Below are 22,082 nucleotides of genomic sequence, written 5' to 3'. Positions count from 1 at the left end.
TGCTGTCATAATACATTCAGTTATTTCTCAGCAAATGCTTACTTTCTCCCCAGTCTCTTACTTTAACAAAAACAAAGAACTATTAGAAAATTCGGTTCAAATAGAGCTTTTTTGATTTTGAACTACTTGAGGTAAATGTCCCCTAGTTGTATCAGTAGATGAGAGGATAGAAATAGTTTTGTAACTTTTCTTGCATGATTCGAAATTTTTTCAGAAATGTTGTATTAATTCACAACTTTACTGACAGTACCTTATGCCTTCCCACAAATCCTCTTAACATTTTTATTAGTTATTATATCATATTCAGAAAAAAATGAATTTTTAAACTTTCTAACAGTCCATATGTGAAGTACTTCTTAAAAGATAGCATGAGAATTGTTTGAATTTATCTTTTTCTTATTAGGAATTTGGAATATTTTTTCATATAGTTGCTAATGCTTTAAAATTCATTTTTTGAAGATTATTTTTCATATCCTTTGATGTGTGTGTGATTGTAAATTTTTTTCTCCCAAAGCTAAGCAATTTACTTTTTATCCTGTACAATTTTCATTTATGATGTCTTGAAATATAGCTCTGAAAAAACAGGATTTTTTAAAAAGCACATTGTGATTTAAAAGAAGCTATTTGTCTATCCCTTTAAACTCTGATCACTCTGGCTTTCATTGAATAACCCCCAGCAGAAGTCTTTTTGCTTTCTATTTAGGTTTCCATGGCTTAGAATGAGTATAAAGTGCAGTTGTTGGATTGGCAAATTAAGCTATCTTTTACTTCAATTTATACTTAGCCCTTAGTTTTTTATGGGCATTGCCTGAAACAAAATAAGACTTAGGAAGGATCTTAATTTAGAAAGGTCAAAGCACCTACCTCAGCTTGAGCCACTGCCAGTCATCTTGACTTTTTTTTGTCATTGAACTTGGATGCCTTTGGAGCACACTACTTTGCACAGTTCTGCCTCAAATCCAATTCATGTGCATGTCAAGGCATCACCCTCATGATGTCATTGGTCCTCTTCAAAAATGAAGGACAAACAACAGCCACAACAACTGGGGATAACAGTGGTGCAGTGGGTAGATCACTTACCTGTTGGAAAATGTATTAGTCTTATATATTCATGTCAAGTCCCCTTTTAAATTTTATTTTAAATTTATTTTAATTTTAATTTATAATTTTGTATATCCATCTTTTACCCAATATTTTTAATGCAGAGTTTCCCTCTTACCCATTAAATTTTTAAAAATCTACTTCCATTGATTTTGTTTTGGCAAAGTTTATTAATTTTTTAAAATAAAAGTTGCCTATTTTTTCTTTTTGTGTTTATTTTAGAATCTTAATAGCACTTCCTGTAAAGATTGGAGGATGGTTTAAAATATATTTTTTTTTAAACAATGAAGTTGATGAAAATTTTTCCTTTTTGTTTAGTGTTAAATTTCCAATTATAATGCCAGAGAAACTGAGGCAAGATAGAGATTAGAGAGTATTTAATAATTTATTTAAAGAGAGAGATTTACTGGGACCAAATGGAGCCATTGTTTGGTCCCAAGGCTAGACTATGATCTCCAAGAATCCAGCAAACAATGTGAGTTCTCAATGACCTATATACACATGGCTCAGACTCAGGGGGTAGATTGAGGCAGGGGTGGAGTTAGGGTGCTGAGAGCAGGAAAGGGACTCTGACAGGATGGGGTGAGCCTCTGGAGATGAGATGACATAATAGGGGGAGGCACCCCTGGCATGGGAAGAGGATCTTGATAAGACAGTATCTGACATTCTGGTAGCTTGGAATGGGGAGAGGCATTCTGATAGTCTAAAACATAAGATCTTTTATCCTTATCGAATATACTGATAAAGAGGCAGGGGAGATTTTGCAGGACTGAGCTTTGAGAAGCAGAGAAACTGAGTCAGGACAGGGTCAGGATAATTAGAAAAACTGAGAACTATAGCATAACACAATGTAATAGCTCTGATATTTCAGAAAGAAAATGGGAGATTTGCACATATGCAATGAGCATGATACTTTTTGCTTTGAAGTACTGAAGAAAATTTTGGTTAAATTATTTTCGTATCAACAAATATTCACTTCTCTCTTCTTTAAGAAAGAAAAACAAAACCCCAGTTCCAAATATGTATAGTAAAAATAAATTCCATCATCAGCCAAATCCAAGCAAAATATGTCTCACTCCAGCATGGGCCATATCCATACAAAATTGGTCTGTCAGAATTGGATGGCATGTTACAATTTCTGTCTTTTAGTTGATCATTGTATTGAACAGAGTTCCTCAGATTTTCAAAGTTCTTTGAATTTCCAACATTGTAGTTATCCTATAAACTGTTCTCCTGTTTTTGCTCAGCTCATTTTGCTTCAGTTCTTTTCAGTGTGCTCAGGTTTTTGTGGAACCATTCATTCAATTATTTATTTTTGGAAGATCAATGATTTTTTTTTTTTTTACTACATTCCATTGTTTCTGATAGTAAAATAATATTCATCACATTTAGGTATCATAATTTCTTGAGCCATCCCCAAATAATGAGTATTCCTCAGTTTCTAATCTTTGTCATTGCAAACATTTTTGTACATATGGGCCTTTTTCAACTTTCTTTGATATTTTTGTAATATATGTCTAGTAATGGTATGTGATATCTTTACTGGGTCAGAGTTTGTGTAATTTAATAATTTATTGAATAGACATAATTTCAAATTGCTTTCCAGAATGGTTGGACTAGATCCCATTTAGTCTAGATTAATCCCATTAATCTCAGTGCATTAATGTACTTCTGATAGCCTTTCCAAAATTTGTCTTTTTTTGTTGTTAGTTAGTTTTGCCAATTTGATGTATGTGAAGTAGGACTTGAGTTGTTTTAATGTATATTTCTCTGATTGATTTTTTTACCCTTAGCAGAAATTATTTTAATTAGATTGCTTTTGCTTTCCCTCCAAATCGTTTTAAAAAATTGTTTTATTTTCACTTTCAAATTTTCTTTCTGTTCTTCCTCTCCCAAGCCCATTGAGAAGGCAAAATCTGTTACAGATATGCACTCTCATGCAAAATGAATGCTGCATTAGCCATATTTTAAAAAGAAAGAAAAAAAAATGCTTCCATCTGCACTTTGAATACATCATCTATCTCTCTATCCAGCAGTAGAGTGCCTGTTTTATCATAAGTTCTTTGCATTTGTGATTTGATAGTGTTTGTGAGAGTTGTTAAGTCTTTCAAAGTTCATTATCTTTACAGCTATTGTTGTTATTTTATAAATTGTGCTCTTGGTTCTGCTCACTTCACTTTGTATCAGTTCTATGTGAGTGTCCTTTTGCTCTTTCTTTAATCTCTTTTTGGGTATAGCCATAGTAGCAATATTGCTCAAAGGGTAAATATACTTTAATAGCTTTTGAGGGAGAGTTCCAAGTTGCTTTCCGGAATATTTAGACCTCTTCACAGATTCACCCACAGTTCTTTAATGTATGTTTTTCTCATTGCCTTGCCAGCAAGTCATTTTCCATTTTTTGGTTAAACTTAGCCTTCTGATGAGTATGAAGTGGTATTCCAGAGTTTCTTTGTTTCTCTAATTACTAATTGTTTAGATTTTTTTTTTCACATATTGATAGCTTTCATTTTTTCCTCTGAAAAGGGCTTTTTTATACTTTTTGACTATTGGGGAATTTCTTATAAATTTGAATCAGTCTTTTCTATATCTTAAAACAGGGATCTGTATCTGAGAAGTTTGCTGTATAAATTTGAATCATTTCCCTGCTTCTCCTAATTTTAACTGAATTCGGGTTTTTGGTGAAAAAAAAATTTATTTACTAAATTTTGCCCATTTTGCTTTGTGATCCTCTTTATTCCCCAGTTTGGTCATGCATTTTTCATGTACACTCATATGACATCACAGATAATTTCTTTATCTAATTTATTTATTATGTTACTCTTTATTTCTAAGGCATGTAACAAACTTATTTTGAAGCTTATTTTCTTATGTGTTGTGTGTTACAGATTGGTTTGTACTTAGTTTCTACTAAATTATACATTCTAGTTTTGCAAATAGAGTTTTCCAGTTAATACTCCATCATTATATGGTACAAAGGCCTGAACACAATATTTAATGTATGTTTTCAATAGATTAGTTTAAAGTGGAACTATCAGTATCTCCCTCTTCCTTGACATTTTGCTTTTATAATGTAGCTCTTGCATAAAAATACTATAATTTTAACACGAGTAGTCTTTGAGTAATGCTATATTAGCATGAAGCATCTTTAGAGTCCTTGGAGTTTGAAAGTTTTGTCACTCAATTGAATTGTAAAAATTCATGGTCAGACTGTAGCACACTACTAAAGATTGTTTTTATGTAAGATGTGATGTAAATATAATATGTATTTGAAAAAGTAGAAGGATTTGATAGTATTATGAGATAAAGTGATAATAGCCTGATTGCTGAACCTAGTAACCAGATTCTGGTGGGTTAGTTATCTCTGAAGGATCTATGGAAGCACTTCAAAAGGAATTGCAAAGAATCTGAAGAGAGAAAGGTTGCATTTTGTACCTTTGAAGTGTGTATTTTGATAAAGATTATCATGGCTTTATTAAAGGATCATAAAGAACACAATACTTTTTTAGTTATTGTTTCACGCTGTTTGTTTTTCTCATGAACTAGTATAATCATGATTTGTTTATCCTGAATCTGTACAATTATTCTTACACAATTATATGTCTTTACATTTATTCACATTGAATTTTATACCTATGAGATGTGACATATTGTGGTGTTATAGCACTGGTTTTGAAATCCTGGATTCAAGTTGTGCATCTGAAACTTCTTGTTCTGGGCTATATAAGTTCAAATCATAGAGGCCTTCATTCATGTTGGCAAATAATTAGTAGAGGAAGATCCTGTGCAGAGAGTTACTCATACACAAATAAAATCATGAATTTGGGCAAGAAAACGTTGCCTTCTAAGTTCCGTTAATCAAAAAGCATTTATTAAGTGCTTACTAGGTTCTACACATTATACTTTTTAACCCCTTTACCGGAGATACAAAGAAAAAGAAAAACATTCTCTGCTTTGAAGGGGCTCACATGCAAATAGGAGACATGCACATAACTATATGTGTGTGTATATAAGAGAGTGAAAGGTAATTGCAGAGTAGAAGGCACTGGTAAGTATGAAAACAAATGCTTCCTGAATAAATTAAGGTATAAATTAAAGGAAAATAGAGAATCTAGGAAATATTCTAAGAGGGAATAATAGTGCAGAGGCTCAGAGAAAGGAACTGAAATGTCATGTATGAAGAGCAGCAAGCAGACCAATGTTGCTGAATTATAAAAAATGTAGAGGAGTATAAAGTGTAAAAAAAATTTGAAAGTAGGAAAAGACCAGACTATGAAGATCTTCATAAGTTAAATAGTCTTATATTTCATCTTAAAGGAAATAGGGAGCCACTAAAGAAAATTGAGTAAGGGAGGATGGGAGAGTGACATGGTCAAACCTAAACTTTAAAAATATTACTTTTTTCATTTGGGTTGAGAATCATTGAAGTGGACTGAGATTTGAGGCAAAAAGATTAATCAGCAGACTGTAAGAATAGTTCAAGCATGAAGTGATGAGGGCTTGAACCAGGGTGGTGATTGTATGGGAGAGGAAACAAGGGGACATATATGAGAATTGTTTGGAAGGTCTAATAAGACTTGGCAATGGACTAGATATGTGGCACAAAGTGCAAGAATGGCGCAGAAGTTTTGAGACTGGATCAGAATAACTTGGGAGAACAATTTCAGTTGTGTGATGAAGTCAGAAGTGTGGCTGCAGAAAGCTAGAGAAAGAATTAAGAGGAAAAGAAGTGGAGACACCAATAACAACCTTCTTAAAGAATTTAGCTATGAAAGGAAGAAGAGAATATAGGATAGTAGTTCGTACAGATGGATCAAGTGAGTTTCTTCAGAATGAGGGAAATATGTATATGTAGGCAGGAAGAGAGAGACTGAAGATGAGGAAGAAGGTGAGGATGATATAGGATGTAGTCTGGTGGTAAACTAGGTAGGACGCAGTGTATTATCTGTATATGTGGAGGAGTTAGCTTTGACAGGAAGGGTCATCTCTTCATGTGATTCAAGAATGAAGGAAGAAAGAATGGCTGAAGACATTTGAATAGAGTAAGATAAGAAATTGTTTTTCATAAAAGGCTTTTCAATAAAATATGTGATATTCATTGCTCTTACATTCCTACTATGATAGAAGGGAATAACATGGAAAACTTGAGGAAAGATGAAAAGGTTTGGAAAAAATGCCGTAATTGTTGGAATCCTTACAAACTGCTAACTCATTAGAGTTGATCTAATCTTACAAGAAGATGTTTTGGGCAGAACCTGAAACAAGGTACTAAGTAGAAGTAATTAGTACAATTCTTGTGTTTGCACCTTTACTCATTGGAGTTCACAAGTATGCCAGCTTCACAAAGTAAACTTTGTAACTTTGTGAGTTCACACCTCCCTTGAAGCTCTTTGGGCCAGAGAGCACTATGAGAGAAAACCCATAATCCCTCTCTCTCATATCCCACAATTCATCCCTCTTGTATAAAAGAAACAGACAGAGGCTCTCAGTCAGATGTCAGTGGAATTACGCCAGAAGCCCTCTCTCCGAGGCAAGGCAGAATATATTCCACTTGGCTGGTTGGTCGCAGAAGAGAGTTCAGCTGGATTGGAGAGGAGCACTCTTGTTGCAGACACAGAGCACTTTGAGAGATTTCACCGGAATGACATGAAGAGTGGAGCTGGCTGGAGGCTAAAGAAAGCAGAGGCAGAGGCTGAAGGACAAAACTGCAAGAGCTCTTGGAATCAAGCAGAGAGATAGACCTCTAAGCTAACCGGGCTATATTGGAGATAATAAAAGATCTGAACTTTTATCACCTGGCTGCATTTTGAGAAGAAAAAGCTCACCACAGTAATAAGTTAGTGAATTGATTTGGCTATGCAAAATAATTCCCTTCTTGCAGTGAAGCTGCAGTTAGGATTATGTAACAAATTTGTTGTCCCAATCACCATGATTTTGTGATTACCAGGTAAGTTTAGTAGCATAGGAGGCAAGAATCTGGAATGTTAACGGTGATTTTTTCACCATCAATGGTTTACCAAAGAATCAAATTATGAAAGAGAGGAGATGGCCTGGGAAAGAATTGATGTATGTGGTGAGCTCAAAAATCAAGGTTGTATTATAAGATAGATGAACAAAAGTCTACTCCTTTGTAGTAAAAACTGAAGCAAAATTGATATTTCTTCTTTCTCTTGACTATTATCATCCTCTTTTTCTTGCATTTGTCTTCATTTATCTCCCCTTTTACCTTTATATTTTAAAATCTGATTTTTAAAATCATGACTCAGGAGTATAGTTCCAAATTGCTCTCTAGAATGGTTGGATCAGTTCACAACTCTACCAAAAATGTAGTAATGTTTTCCCACATTTTCCTCCATCATTTATCCTTATCTTTTCTTATCATTTTAGCCAATCTGAGACTTATATAGTGGTACCTCAGATTTATCTTAATTTGCATTTCTCTAATCAATAGTGATTTAAAGAATTTTTTTCATATGACTAGAAATAATTTTAATTTCTTTATCTGAAAATTGTTCGTATCCTTTGGCCAGTTATCAGTTGGAAGGTGGCTTGTATTCTTATACATTTGTGTCAGTTCTCTTTCTATAATATTAGAAATGAAGCCTTTATCAGAAATCTTGCATGTAAAAATTTCCCCCAGTTTTATAATCCCTTTTATAAATTTTTATAAAAATAATAATAATTTTATAATTCCCCTTCTAATCTTGTCTGCATTGGTTTTGTTTGTAGAAAAACTTTTCAACTCAATATAATCAAAATTATCCATTTTGCATTTCATAATGTTGTCTAATTCTTCCTTGGCCATAAATTCCAACACAGATCTGAGAGGTAGACTATTCTTTGTTCTCCTAATTTACTTATATTATCATCCTTTATTTCTAAATTATGATCATTTTGACCTTTTTTTGTATAGGTTGTTAGATGTATGTTGGTGCCTAGTTTCAACATACTAGCACTTAATTTTTGAGAGCCTAATTTCTGTTAAGCATATCTTTCCTGTAGAGTGTGACCATGGGATTCTAATTATCCTTTCATTGAAATTCAGATTTTTCCTTAAGTTTATGATGCACACCTGAATTTGTCTTCTGTTATAAATCCAAGTATTTATGTATATTTATATATGTGGCTGTAGAAAGGAAGATTTTTTAAAAAAATACTTGCACATGTGCAACTCTAACATTTTGGGCATTCATATGGCTTAAAAATTTCTAGAGGATAACTCAGTGAAGAAATAGAAATATTCCATTTCTCCTACTTGGTTCCCTTCTGTTACTCCTGCTTCCATGATTTTAATGGTCTCTATCAGAGGTGTCAAACTCAGACCTAGATGACAATATATAGCCTCCAAAACTCCCCATTGTGGCCTGAACCAGATCAAAATGTAATTGGGAACTGTGAGTCATCATTTGAGTTGGACACCACAGATTTAATTTGCTTTTTATACTGATATCAGATATCTCCTGTGTTCTCCTCCACCCAAGTAGAGTAAGACTAAAACTGAAGAAAGGACCCCGAAACTCTAAAACTCCTTGAAGGAGAAAATCTTCAACTCTGCCTCAGTGAGAGACCCCACCCGAGGGAAACAAGACAAACAGTTTTGGTTGGTTCAATCCTGAGCAAAAGAATTCCAATTCCAATTAAAGATCTTCTATTCAATTCTATTCAAATTCCAGTTCAAGCTGAAACCCAGCTTGTTGGGAGCCAACTTGGGACCCTACCCACTAGCCCCCCACTGGGTCTGACCTGCTTGGACTGTCCCAGCCCCCCACCAAGACACCCAATATAACAGCTGCTTTCAATAAAGGGCTTTTGCAGATGGATCTTGGTAGCTCCCTTCGCTGCCAGGACCTTCTGTCCACTGAGAACTGCATTCTCAGTACAAAACTCCATTTTCCATAGTTCTGTATAGAAGTCAGTCTCTTGGTAAACTGATTTCTACCTAACAATAAATTTTAATTTTGCAACTAATAATTCTGGTATGAGTGAATTCTTTCACTCCTAAAACCTGTGACCCATTTAAAGGTCATTTTAACAACTCTCTTTAGCATCAAAACCAAACCAAACAGTCTAATGTGACAGAAATGCCTCTTACTCTGGAATCTAAAAACATGATTTCACATTTTGCCTCTTATGCTTAGTACCTCTATGATTTTGGACAAGTGGCTAACCTCTCTAGTCCTCGCTATCCTCATTTGTGAAATTAGGGAGTTGATCAAGATGTATGGATGCAGAGTGAGTGCATATGTATTGCTGAGACTGCTAGGTAGTGAGGTTGATAGAGCACCTAGTCTGGAATCTGGTTTACCCCTCTATCTAATTGAGTTCAGATCTGCATTTAACTACTGTATGACCCTGGGCAAATCAGTTCCTCATATGTAAAATAAGCTTGAGAAGGAAACACAAACCACTTTTGCCAAGTACCTTTTCCAAATGGAATCTGAAAAAATTAAATAATACTGAAATGGCTAAATAATAGCATATATATATAATTTCAGTGATTTTAGATATTAGTTAGGTATAGATATTAAAATATGAGTAATGATATAAAACAACAGGAATTTTTTACATTTTAAAAGAATTATTTGTTTTTTAAATTAATAATAGACTCCTTTAAATTATAAGATACTCTAATACATTTAAAAATCCAAAAACACTGATAAGCTTTAAATATGACATACTGTTTTTGAGGTGGGCAGGCACTCCAAAAGGTTGGGATCACAGACCAGTGTTGCTAGGTATCTCAAAAGAATTTTCAGGCTTAAACCCTCTTCCAAGTCAAGGGGTAAAGTTTATTGTAATTGTAACACCAATTGGATTGGTCTAAATTCCAAGAGAATTTAGCAGAGAAATTGAAGCAGACACATTTATCTAGATCTTCATGTTATAGATATGCTAATTTTATGGTCTGGAGGTAGAACCACGGAGTGGTCTCACGAATTTGGTTATCATTGCCCAACAGACAGTAATGTTTGTAGGACTATTCTAAGGCCAGAAGACTTGAAATCATTGACAGGTTGTTAGAACAGTAGTTTCATGATGAGTAAAGTCTAAGCCTAAGTTAAGTCTAAGTCACCTAAAGTCTAAGGGAAAAAATATTATATTCCTAGGCCAGAAGACTTTTATAATCATTGACAGAACAGTAGCATTCTTAGATCAGATGACCTCAGGATCATAGATTCCAAAGCCAGAAGATTTAGAATCACTGACTTATTGTTAGAACAGAAGATCCCTAAAGTCAGGGGACCTTAAAATTATTGCTGTCACTATCATCTGAAAATCAGCTGTTAATAAAGATGAAGTACCTCTATATTTATCAGGCTTAGGAAAAATATTTCCTTATGTAAATGAAAACATTTTGATACAGATCTCTTTTAGCCACTGTTAAGATACTGTTTTAAGTAGTTGATTATAATGTAGTTGCTGTCCTTTTTAGGACAGTTTAGGAATGATTAGGTAGGTATTGGCCATAGTTTAAAGAAAATTCTTAGGTGGTGGTGATAAATAAATTTAAGTTGTGAGTTTTTAGGAATTATGAATGCTGCATAATATTTAAAGCATTTTAATATTTTTGGAATGTTATTAAGATAGTTTTCTTTTGGGGTTATATTTATCTGTTGATATTTTTTCAGAGCCTTGAATGAAATGTGGAAATGTCAGAACCTTCTCCGGCATCAAGTAAAGGATTTGCTAGATTTAATTAAACAGCCCAAAGTAAGTGTTATTTTTTTGATTGCTTAAATTATTTTTGATGTTGGATTAGTGCATTATTTTCTCAGTTTGTACATAGCATTGGAGATAAAGAGCCCAGAGTTGTAGTAAGGAAGATATGCATGCTTGTGTTGACCCTGGACAGACCACTTAACCTTTCATTATCATAGGCAGATTTCTAAACCTATAGAGTTACAGACAAGGTGTAGCTTTTCATTAGTAGAGGGAATTTTTTCCCTATACTGATGATATCATTGGTCACTACCAACTCGCCCCCTAGTACACACACACACACACACACACACACACACACAAAGTACATAAACACAGAGAAAAATTTGTTTATTATTTCTTGCTTCTCTAGATGCATAGTGTAGTAGTAGTTGTTGCTTATGACATCTTTACATTTGTATTAGTCATAAGCTATTTAAAAAGCAAATAGAAAAGAAACTAAATCCATTTTAGTTGATATAGGAAACTTCTAGGTGGGGAACTTCCTCCACTAATGAAGGTCAGCATCCTTCCTTCAATTTACAATCTCAGAGCATTGCCTAAGAAACTGATAGGATAAATGCTTGGGCAGAATTATTTAGAATTATTTAGTGTCATTCTTAGGACTGCACCCAGATCTTTTTGGCTTTAAGGCTAACTCCCTCTTGACTCTACCAGGCTGCCTCTCAGCTGATTAGGAAAAGATAATATCTAATTATAAAGAATAAGTATCTTGTGTTTGAAAGTTCTTGGACTTTATGTCCTTTTAGATCCAGGAAAGTATTTTATAATATCTTAAAACTTTTGGAGATCAGTGTAACAGAATGGAAAGAGTACTGGACCTAACTTCATGAAAACTTGGTTTCATGTCCTTACTTTCTAGCTTTTTGACTACAAACATATCACTTAACTTCTCTGAGTCTCCATTTTATCATTTGTAAAAGGAAGATACAAAGTAGTTTGCAGCTCAGATAAAAAAAAATACACTTTAACATCCTTTAAGTTTATTTTTTCTTTCAATTTAAAAGCATAATAATTTAAACAATTTGAAAAACATATCTCAGATTGTCTTTATTAAGTGGTACTCATCAAAACAATCTGGTCCTAAGAAATAGAAAGGTGGATCATGGAATAAATTAAGTACCCAGTATATTGTGGTAAATTACTATAATTATTTTTAGTGTTTGGTAGACCTAAAATTCCATGCAGTTAGGACAAAAACTCATTATTTGACAAAAACTACTGGGACCTGGAAAACAGTATGGCAGAAAATAGTATGCACAGAAGAAATGTGTTTGTGAACTTTATATTTTATAGAACATAAAATGAGTCAAAATCTAGGAGAAATTAGATTATTAACTTTAAAAAAAAGATCATAGGATAAAAGATTTAAAACAGAAAAGAATACATGAGGAGGGGGAGCTTTCTAAGTATAGAGGAAATCCAGAGAAAATGCAATTTTTATTCATTTCTTATGCAACTATTGTACAGTCTTCATTGTACTTCACTGTTTTCAAAGAAACAGAAGCTTATTTTACTGATCTTCTCATTGTTCAAGGAACCTTTATCACAATGTAGAAGAATCACTAATAAAATCACCAGCTGTGAAGCACCTGTGAAGATTGTTGCTATTTTTTCTAGGCATTAATATAGCTGTTTCACATAAATCATTGTCCAATTTTTTTTTAAAAAGACTAGGTTTCAAACATTTAACTTTGCCTACTTCATTTTCCTCAGCTGTAAAATGGGAATGATAATAATATTAGCTACCTCCCATAGTTGTTATAAGAGTCAAATGAGATTATAATAAAGTAAGATAATTTGCAAATCTTTAGTGGTATTATAAATGCTTCCTATTTTTTTCTTTTATTATTATTCTGAACTTAAAGACCTAAACCACGAGAATTTCCATGTGTAAAGTGGAAGAAAAAAAGAAAATTGTATGTGAAGTTATGTATGAAACTGTAAATTTAAAAAAATTTCATCACTTTAAAAAAGGCATATTAGTATTATCTTGCCTTAAGTAAGAATTGACTTTGTAGAGCTTTGAGTAAGAAGGGAATGAAGAGGTATAAAATGAAATGACTTAACAGCAAATCCTTATGGCTCTACTTCCTGTCTTGTCCAAACACTTTTGAGCATCTGCTATCATTTCTCGTGAAAAGACAATTACTTTAATTGTAGAAACAGTGGATAAGATTGGACTGATATAGAGTGAATTGAATAGAACCAGAAGAATTTATATGATGACAACAATATCCTAAAGACAAAGGACTTTAAAGGATTTAGGAACTTTGATTGGTATAATGAACTCTTATCAGGAATACAGAAAGTTTTTTAGTCAGTGAAACATGTTTTCATTATCATCTTCCTTTCCTTTGCTTTTAGTAAACTATCTCTACAAATAGTCTTGTTTTCATTTTTTTTTTGCCATTTTGGATATGTGATGAAACAAATTATATCACTCATACTACACATTTCACTCTGTTCTGCATCAAGATATTTCCATCATTCTACGTTATGTATTCATCGCATTAATTCTTATAATACAGTGGTATTCCATTATATCAATGAGCCGCAGTTGATTTGGCTATTCTTCAGTCAATAGGTATTAGCTTATGCTGCTATGAATATTTTGATATATGTGAGGACTTTTTTTCTTGGCAGTGGCTTCTTGGTGATATAAGCAGTGTATGGACATTTTATTCACTTTATTTGCATAATCCCAAATAGTTTTCTAAGTTTTAGGGGTCTATCAACAATCTGTTGGTGTGCCTATCTTCCATTTCCTTCACTATTCACTACTGCTATTATTTTGGTCATCTTTGCCAATTTTCTGCAATGTGAACTTTAAGGTTGTTTTCATTTATACTTATTGTTGGCAACTTAGAGCCTTCTGTCATGTGGCTGTTAATATTTTGTCAATATTTTGAAGAATATTGATTGTCTAGGTTATGACTGTTCAGCTCTGTAGATAATTGTTGGAATTTCATCTGTATGTGCCTGTCTGAATGTATATATGCATATATGTATTTATATATGATTATGTTGTTCACTAAGGGACAATGTGTACAAAAATTGCAAAGTTTGGATAGAGAGGGTTAGCTTTCAGAGAAAATCTGAGAAGTAATGCTTACATTAAATAGAATCCCAAATCCATATAAATATCTTTTTTTTTTTTTTTTGGTTGTGCACGCAATCAGGAAAAATTTTACTTTTTTTTCCCTTTAATTTTTTTCCAGTAAAGTCCTTTCTCTCAGCTTCACTCTCCATTCCCCACCCCAATTGATTAAGCAAGAAAATCAAACCCCCTGATACAAATAAGTATAGTCAAGCAAAATGAATTTCTACATTGGCTGTGTAAGAAAAATATTTGTCTCATTTTGGATTCTTGAGTCTTTCATCTTTCAGTAGGGAGGTAGTATTTCACGGACTACTGAGTCCATTATAATCATGGCTTTTGTTTATGCTTGTTAGAATTTTGAATTTTTTCAAAGTTCTTTATTAAAATATTATTGTCATTATATAAATTTTTTTTCCGGTTTTGTTCACTTTACCCTAGTTCTACAAATCTTCCCAGTTTTATCTGAAACCATCTCCTTCATTTTTTTTTTTTTACTGCATAGTTACATTACACTATTTAGATTCCCATTCTTTGCCACCTCAAAAAAAATATAAATCTTTTTGTACATTCTTAAGAGTTTTTTCCCCTCAAGATTAATTCCTGCTTTAATCTACCATCTCTCCTAAGCATCTTCTTGTTCCTCCCCTTTCCCTTTCTTTTGGGTGAAAAAGTTTTTCTATACTCACCTGTAAGTGTATTATTCTTTCCTTTGATCAGTTCAGATAAAAAATTTAAAATGTTATCCACTTCTTCCCTGTCCTCATTTTCCTGATTTGAGGGTTCAGAGGAGACATATTTCCCCAGATAAGAATGTAAGCAATTTATTTTTATTTGGTCCGTTGTGATTATTTACTCATGTTTGTCTTCCCTTCCCCTCTTCTCTACCACTCCTTCCTCCCTCCCTCCCCCAGTTGCTGTATTTGACCTTTAGAGTTTCTGTGAAGCTTTCATCTTTTAATCAAAAAAGCTTACAAATCCTCTATTTCAATAAAGATTTTATTTTTTCCCTAACAGGATTATATCCTGTTTTGCTTGTTAAGTTACTATTGGATATAAGCCTATATCCTTTGCCTTCTTGGAGTGTTGTATCCTAAGCTCTGCTTTTTTATGGTATTGGCAGCTAAACCATGTGTGATGTTAGCCATAGCTTCTTTTTGGCTGCTTGGTTTTTTTTTTTTTTTTTTAAACTGGGAAGCTCAGAATTTTGGCTATAATGTTCTCAAGGGTTTTCATTTTGTTGTTTCAGTAAGTTACTGAAGGATTCTTTCATCTTTCATTTTGTCCTTTGTAAGAAATATAGAGAGTTTTAAAATTTCTTGAAATTTTATATTGAGACTCTTATTTTTGTCATGTGATTTTTATTTTTTTTTCTTTGGTCATTTTTCTAGTAAATTTTTTTTTTTTAAATTTTGGAGGAGGTGATTTGAGTTCCTTTACATTTTCTTCTATTTTTTCCTCCACTCTTGACTGTTTTAATATTTCTTATTTTCTCACATGGAGTTACTGACTTCTATTTGTCCTGTTCTGATTTTCAGTATACCATACTAGCTTTTTATGATGGGATTCTTTTTTGTTTTTTTATTCTTCAAAATTACTTCCTGTCTTTTAACTTTGTGTTAGATCAAAGCCCTGTACATTTTTGGAGGGAATAGTTGTAATGGTTCTATTGCTTTCTGGGGCTATTAAATTTTGTGTTATTCCATGATGTCAGGGACACTTCAGTCTAGATATATCCAAGCTTTTAGTATTACCTGAGTAGTCTTTACCAGGTTTTTTTTTGTTTGTTTGTTTGTTTTTGCTGAGGCAATTGGGGCTAAGTGACTTGCTCAGGGTCACACAGCCAGGAAATGTTAAGTGCTTGAGACTAGTTTTGAACTCAGGTCCTCCTGACTTCGAGGCTGGTACTCTGTCCACTACAACAACTAACTGCCCCTCTCTAACAGTTTTTAACATCTGATTGCGGACCCTCAGAACTGAGCTTTGTAAGTTCCTAACCCAAACTTGGATCTAAACAACAGTAGACTTAGACTGTTGCTGGATTCGTCCAGTTACAACCAGCTTATATGCTCTGTTGGTTTAGAGTGACAGAGTGACTTGCTTTTCTTTGCTTTGAGATTCCTGCCTTTGTTATTCTTACCACTTTCTAATGCTCAGGTACTTTGGCTTCTCTCTCATTTGAGTATTTTTTCAAAAAGAACTCAAATTTCCCTTGTGCTACCATTGTAGATAAATGAGATAGTTTTTTTTTTCCTATATGCACTTAGAAAACTATCTTTTAAACTTGGTGTTTTTGTGTTGCCACAACATAAAGAGATGAAAATATGTATATGAATTATATAGAAAGTATTTGTTAGTCACAAATAATAATTTGGAAAAGCATATGAAAATTGTGAAATCTAATGTTCCTGCTTGTAGTAGAGGGGAAAATGGATTTATAGTGTATTTAGGATTGCCTCCTTTAGGGAAATCTGGTGCAAATACATCTAATTAGCAAGCATTTTTTTCAGAAGGAAACTATTAAGGTAAGATGTTTTTGGAATTTAAGTTATTTTCTTTTTGAATATCATTTCATCAACGGCATCAAGTCTTTGGAATGGAGAACACAGTAAATCATGCTTTTAAAAATTATTTTTCATGAAAAATTAACTTTTGAATGAAATTTTTAGTTTATAATAAAAATTATAGAGGCATTATGGTGTAGTAGAGTACAAAATCAACTTGTGATCAAGATAATGTGGATTTAAATATCTTTAACTCTTTATGTGGTTCATGATCCTGGGCAAGTCAGTTTACCTCTCTAAGCCAGTGAACTAACTCCCTTTAATAATTATTATTATCAAACTAGTATTTGTGTGAAGGAGAGAGTTCCTCATGCTCCTGAAATTTAAAAAAAATCCTTTACATGTTTATATATAATAAAGATTATTTGCAATGACTTATGATTTTCTTTTTTTTGTGTGTGTGACTTACAGACAGATGCCAGTGGTAAAGCCATATTTTCAAAAGTGATGATAATTACAAGTAAGTCATTTAAAATTTTTTCCATATAATTCTCAAGATTGAATTCCAATATCCCTTTTACATGGGAATTTTACATATTTTGTATAGTTGCTTTTAAATGATAATATAGGAAAAGTAGATACATTGTCATCCTCACTAGCTTTCTTGCTGATTTTTATGATTTGCCAATTTTTCATGTTCTCTTTCTGTATATGATACTTAGTATATTTCAGGAGAAAAGCAATGAAGATACTTGCATGTCCATGTTCCCTCAAATATTTTGGTTTCCCAGAACTTCTATTTACACAATTACTATTTCTACCAACTAAACTGCACCCCAGCCACACATGAGAATGATTATATCATTGATGAGCACATGAACCTAAATTTTTTCATGACCCTCCTTTATTTAGAATTGAAATTTCCCTTCGTAATTATAACTTCATATTTTTACATCTGTCCCTCTCTCTCATCCTTCTTAAACCTTTTAATATTCACCAAAACTTTATCTTCCCCATTCTCTCTGTCTTCCTCTATACTTCTAGTCTGTAACTCCTGTTTTGGTCTATTTTTCTTCACTTAACCATGTACTATCAGCTATACTTGAATCTTTTAGCCTCTTGTCCCTATCATTAGTCATGCCTTGCTTGAACCCTTAACCCTGTCACTCCTCCTGTCAAAAATGAAACAACCATGCCAACTGAGCTCATTGTAAAATTTATATTTTGTAATCTAAATGAACTTTTACTAAGACATGTCAGTTCTTCATTATTTAATTTTATATCACATTTTTGACATGGGCTTTTCAAAACTTAGCTTTTTTCTGAGACTGAATTATTCTTTACATCTGCCTCTCAATAGAAGTTCTTGCCTCCTCCCTTAAGAGAGGACATCTATTGTGAACTTTCTTTTTCTTCATTTTATATATATGTGTGTGTGTGTGTGTGTGTGTGTGTATATGTATATGTATATGTATATGTATATATGTATATATACATATTTTTAAACCCTTCTTCATTATCTTTTATTCTCCACTTTTGTTCTGGCCTCTTGGGAAGATTTTCTTTACCAAATTTTATTCTTCCACATATACTCTACAAATATTTTCACATCTTCTTTATCCTTTAAAAAAAAAAAAAAAGCTTTCCTGTGACTCTACCATTGCCTCAGGTTATTATGTCTTAAGATTTCAAAAACAAATTATCAGAAGTTGTTGTCTTTATTAACTCTGGCTCCTGAGCATTGCTTTCTGTAATATTACCAGTTACCTAACTGCTTAATCCCATATCTTTTTCTGAATCTTGACATCTCAGCATCTTTTGCCATGTTCTTCTATCACTTCTCCCCCTGAATATTCTTTCCTTCCTAACATTTTTTCTCTCTTAGTTCTCTTGTTTCTCTCATCATTCTTTATCAGTTTCTTTTCGTGTGGACCATCGCCATTTTTCTTCAGTTCATTAAGTGTAGATATATCCCCCATGATTCTGTCCTTGTGCCTTGTCTTTCTCCAAAGCATAAGATTCTTGAGGACATGGATTGTCACACATTTTTTTTTTTTTTTTTTTTTTTAATTTTCAGTACCTGGCCAGTTCCTACTCAAAGATGCCTTGTAAAATTCTTTTTGGATGACTGGTTGATAATTTTATGAGTTCCCATTATGTTCAGTTGTACTTAAGCATATAATTCCCAAGTTCACGTTTTTATTCCTCATCTGTCTTCTGAATTCCATTTCTAAATTACAGATTGCCTTCTACATATCTGTATCTAAATATCCAATAAGTATCTCAAATTTAACGTGTGTAAAATTGAACTGTCCCTTCTTCCACATCCCAACTCGTTCTTTTTACAAAAGTCCATTTCTGTTGGTAGAACCACCATCCTTTCAAGTTGCTTGGGTTTCTACCCTGGAGTCATCCTTAACTTTTAAGTTTTAAGTCTTCTTTGTTTACGCTATACCTCTTAAATCCTTTACTTATCTTTGTTTCCTTTAAAGCATAATTCCAATGAGTTTCTGCCAGATTTTTCCTAATCCTGACCAGTTGTTCATGGGCGCATGCTCTCTGTGTGTGTGTGTGTCTCTCTTTCCTTTTTTTCCCTCTCTCTTTCCTGAAATTACTTTATGTATACTTTTTTTTTTTTTTTTTTTTTTTTTTTTTTTTTTTTTGCTGAAGTAGTTGGAGTTGAGTGACTTTGCCCAAGGTCACACAGCCAAAAAGTGTTAAGTATCTGAGGTCACATTTGAACTCAGGTCATCCTGACTTCAGGGCTGGTGCTCTATCCACTGTGCCACCTAGCTGCTCTATACTTTATTTCTTTATATACATAGTATATCAAACTAGTGGAATACCAGTTTCTAGAAAGTAAGGACTGTTAACATATTTTTATTTTCCAAGGACTTGTTGATATTGAATTGATAGTTAAAGGGTTAAGATATATCTAAATAAGAACCTTTTGGAACTACTCTATTATTGCTTTCCTTCCTTTCAGGGAAAACTCAGTGTGTTGCTTTTGTCAAGTCAGCAAGCATTTATTGAGTACTCATTTGTCAGGCACAATGTCTAATGCTGGAAATATAAATATAAGCAGAAAGACAGTTTTACTCTTAAGGAATTAACAGTTTAGTGGGAAGAGGAAGGCAACATATAAAAGGCACCTAAAAAGTGGAATGGTGGGGAGAGGAGATACAGAAAAAGAAATGACATTTCCCAGCCTGATGAGATAGAAGAGAAAGTCTGAAGAGTCAGGTATGCAGTCTAGAGATAAATGACAGCCTAATGGATATGGGCATCCTTCTTAAAATTTAGGTTTTGAGATGAACTAGTCAATCGGAAGGAATAAAATTTTTAAGAGTATAAAAAAAATTTCCTATATAGAATAATTTCTTGAAATGTTAATTTATATATAGCTTTAACTTCACAATTAATCTTGTGTAAGCCAAAATTTAGGTTAAAGGTTAAAGGTATGTGTTAATTACATGAGAACCTCTTTGAAAATAGTTTGATAATTCTCCTTTACTAACAATTGTTCTAGTTTAGATATCAGGAATACTTAATAGGCCCTATTATTGAATATAGGAAATAAACAAACAAAAAAAAAGAATACGAGAACTCAAGATATTTTTATTTGTGACTACATTTATTCTCTCCCATGTGCATGGAGATGGAAACTGCCTGTAAATCATTCCTTCCTGTTCTTCATTACCAAAAAAGTTGTTCTGCTACTATAATACTTTTTCTTCTTTGTCACTTCATTGTTTTGTGAACAGCTTGTTTTATTAATTTTTTCATAATTCGATTCTCATCTTTTAAGGAAAGGAATACTACATCAAATATTATTTTCACAAGATTATGAGTCTCAAATGAGACAATGTATGTAAAGTATTTTGCAGAATTTAAAAATGTAAATTGTTACTCCAGATGCATGGTTGTGGATACCTTAGGGAGTGTTCTTCCAGAAACCCACCTGTGATTAGTGTCATGTGTTAAATTGGAGAAAGAAGAAAGTGTGATTTCTGAACTTAGAGATCTAAGAAAGTTTAGATTTGGGGGAAGCAGGCTTTTAAAGAAGCAGTATGGTTAAATGGTAAAGTGCTGACTTGTAGTCAGAAAAAGCATTATGCAAGTCTCACCTCTTTATAGTTATGTCATAATGGACCAAGTCCCTCAACTTCTTTGCATTTTATTAAGCCCTCAACTTCTAAGTTATAGATCTATTGCATTTTGAAGAAGGAGGGAAGTTCCTATACTATATCATCCCTATCTATTGTTCATTTACCAAGGCTAAATTTCTGGGATTTGACTTTATAATTCCATACGTGAATTTAGAACTTCATCTCTGTAAGAAAGAACTACTATTGTAATTTTTAAAACAAATTGTATCAGACATTGTAAACGAGATGAATTTATATTAGTTCAATGCATACTGTAGGCACTGTGAGCTCTTTGTTAAAAATGATCACTGACATTCTTATTGGTATGAGAAAATCCAAGAAAAAATTTAATCATCATTTAAACAGTGAGTTATTTTTAACATGTGTTTTGCTAATTTAGGGATACTGTGAGGGAGTTAAAAAAAAAAAAAAAAACCAATGCTGATTCCTCCAAAAACTCACTTTTCTTAATGTAGTTATTTTATAGTAGTTATACCATTAGAGCTGATTGCTTCCTTTTTGCTATTTCTAATTGATCATAACCCCTTTGTATGAGGCTTTCCTAATTTGACAAATTATTCAAAACCAAATACAAAACCATTTGAAATAGGGCAACATTCTTTAAACAACTATTAAGGTATTAATAGTTGTCAAGACTTAAAAAGGTCTGAATCTGTTTAATGATTTAAAAATCAATAGATGTCATTATGGATTTGATATTTAGTATTGATTATTAAGTATTATTAATACATTTAGTACTATTGCATTTTATAAAAAGCTTCCTAGGAATAATCAGTTTGGTCCTTTCTAATAATAGCCTTCCCATCTTAATGATTGTTTTTCTATAATGCAGTTCAGCTGTACAAAATCTTAATTGGTTACATACAAATTAGACTTCTTCGTGTGAGGCTTGACTCTGGATTGTTATATTTCCCAATTCCCAGAATCTGGTTCATTTTAGGATCATTAATCCCAAAATTGATATAAGGAACAGAATACATTCACAATATAAAATTCTGAGAATGTCTTTATTTATAGTTTAATTTTATTTTCATTATTTGCTTAAAGGAAATTTGCCTGATCCTGGTAAGGCTCAGGATTTTATGAAAAAATTCACACAAGTGTTAGAAGATGATGAGAAAATAAGAAACCAGTTAGAAATGCTTGTTAGTCCAACATGTTCCTGTAAGCAGGCTGAAGGATGTGTGGTAAGGATAAAATTTCAAATATCTTTTATTTATTTAAAATGTTTTATTGATCTATTGTATTTGTATATTGGTTACTTGTTAGTTGTGCACTCCTCCTAAACCCACCCTTATATCAGAAATAATGAAGTAAACAAAATAACCTGATAATAATCACATTAAATATAGTAGAAGTAGAATCTCTATCTCTTCTCTCTAGTAGGAAAGTATTTTCATCCTCTAATGTCTGAGATCAGTTTTGATAATTTAATTTAATTTAAATTTAATCTGAAGTTTTTAGTGTACCTTTCATTTAAGATACTGTAAT

General features: G+C 32.7%; 1 protein-coding gene across 2 annotated transcripts in view; it reads left to right on the top strand.

Annotated features, from left to right (window-relative positions):
• PDS5B (PDS5 cohesin associated factor B) overlaps nt 1-22,082 on the top strand; it is a 219,276-nt gene that overhangs the window by 116,567 nt on the left and 80,627 nt on the right. For both annotated transcript variants that reach the window (XM_051986480.1, XM_051986479.1), the window contains 3 exons: nt 10,728-10,809; nt 16,894-16,942; nt 21,639-21,778. In XM_051986480.1, coding sequence (XP_051842440.1) covers nt 10,728-10,809; nt 16,894-16,942; nt 21,639-21,778 — 271 coding nt within the window. The remainder of the gene's footprint in view (nt 1-10,727; nt 10,810-16,893; nt 16,943-21,638; nt 21,779-22,082) is intronic.

This window comes from Antechinus flavipes, chromosome 3, assembly GCF_016432865.1.
Source record: "Antechinus flavipes isolate AdamAnt ecotype Samford, QLD, Australia chromosome 3, AdamAnt_v2, whole genome shotgun sequence".
NCBI classification, from domain to species: Eukaryota; Metazoa; Chordata; class Mammalia; order Dasyuromorphia; family Dasyuridae; genus Antechinus; species Antechinus flavipes.
This window is presented reverse-complemented; position numbering and strand designations above follow the sequence as displayed.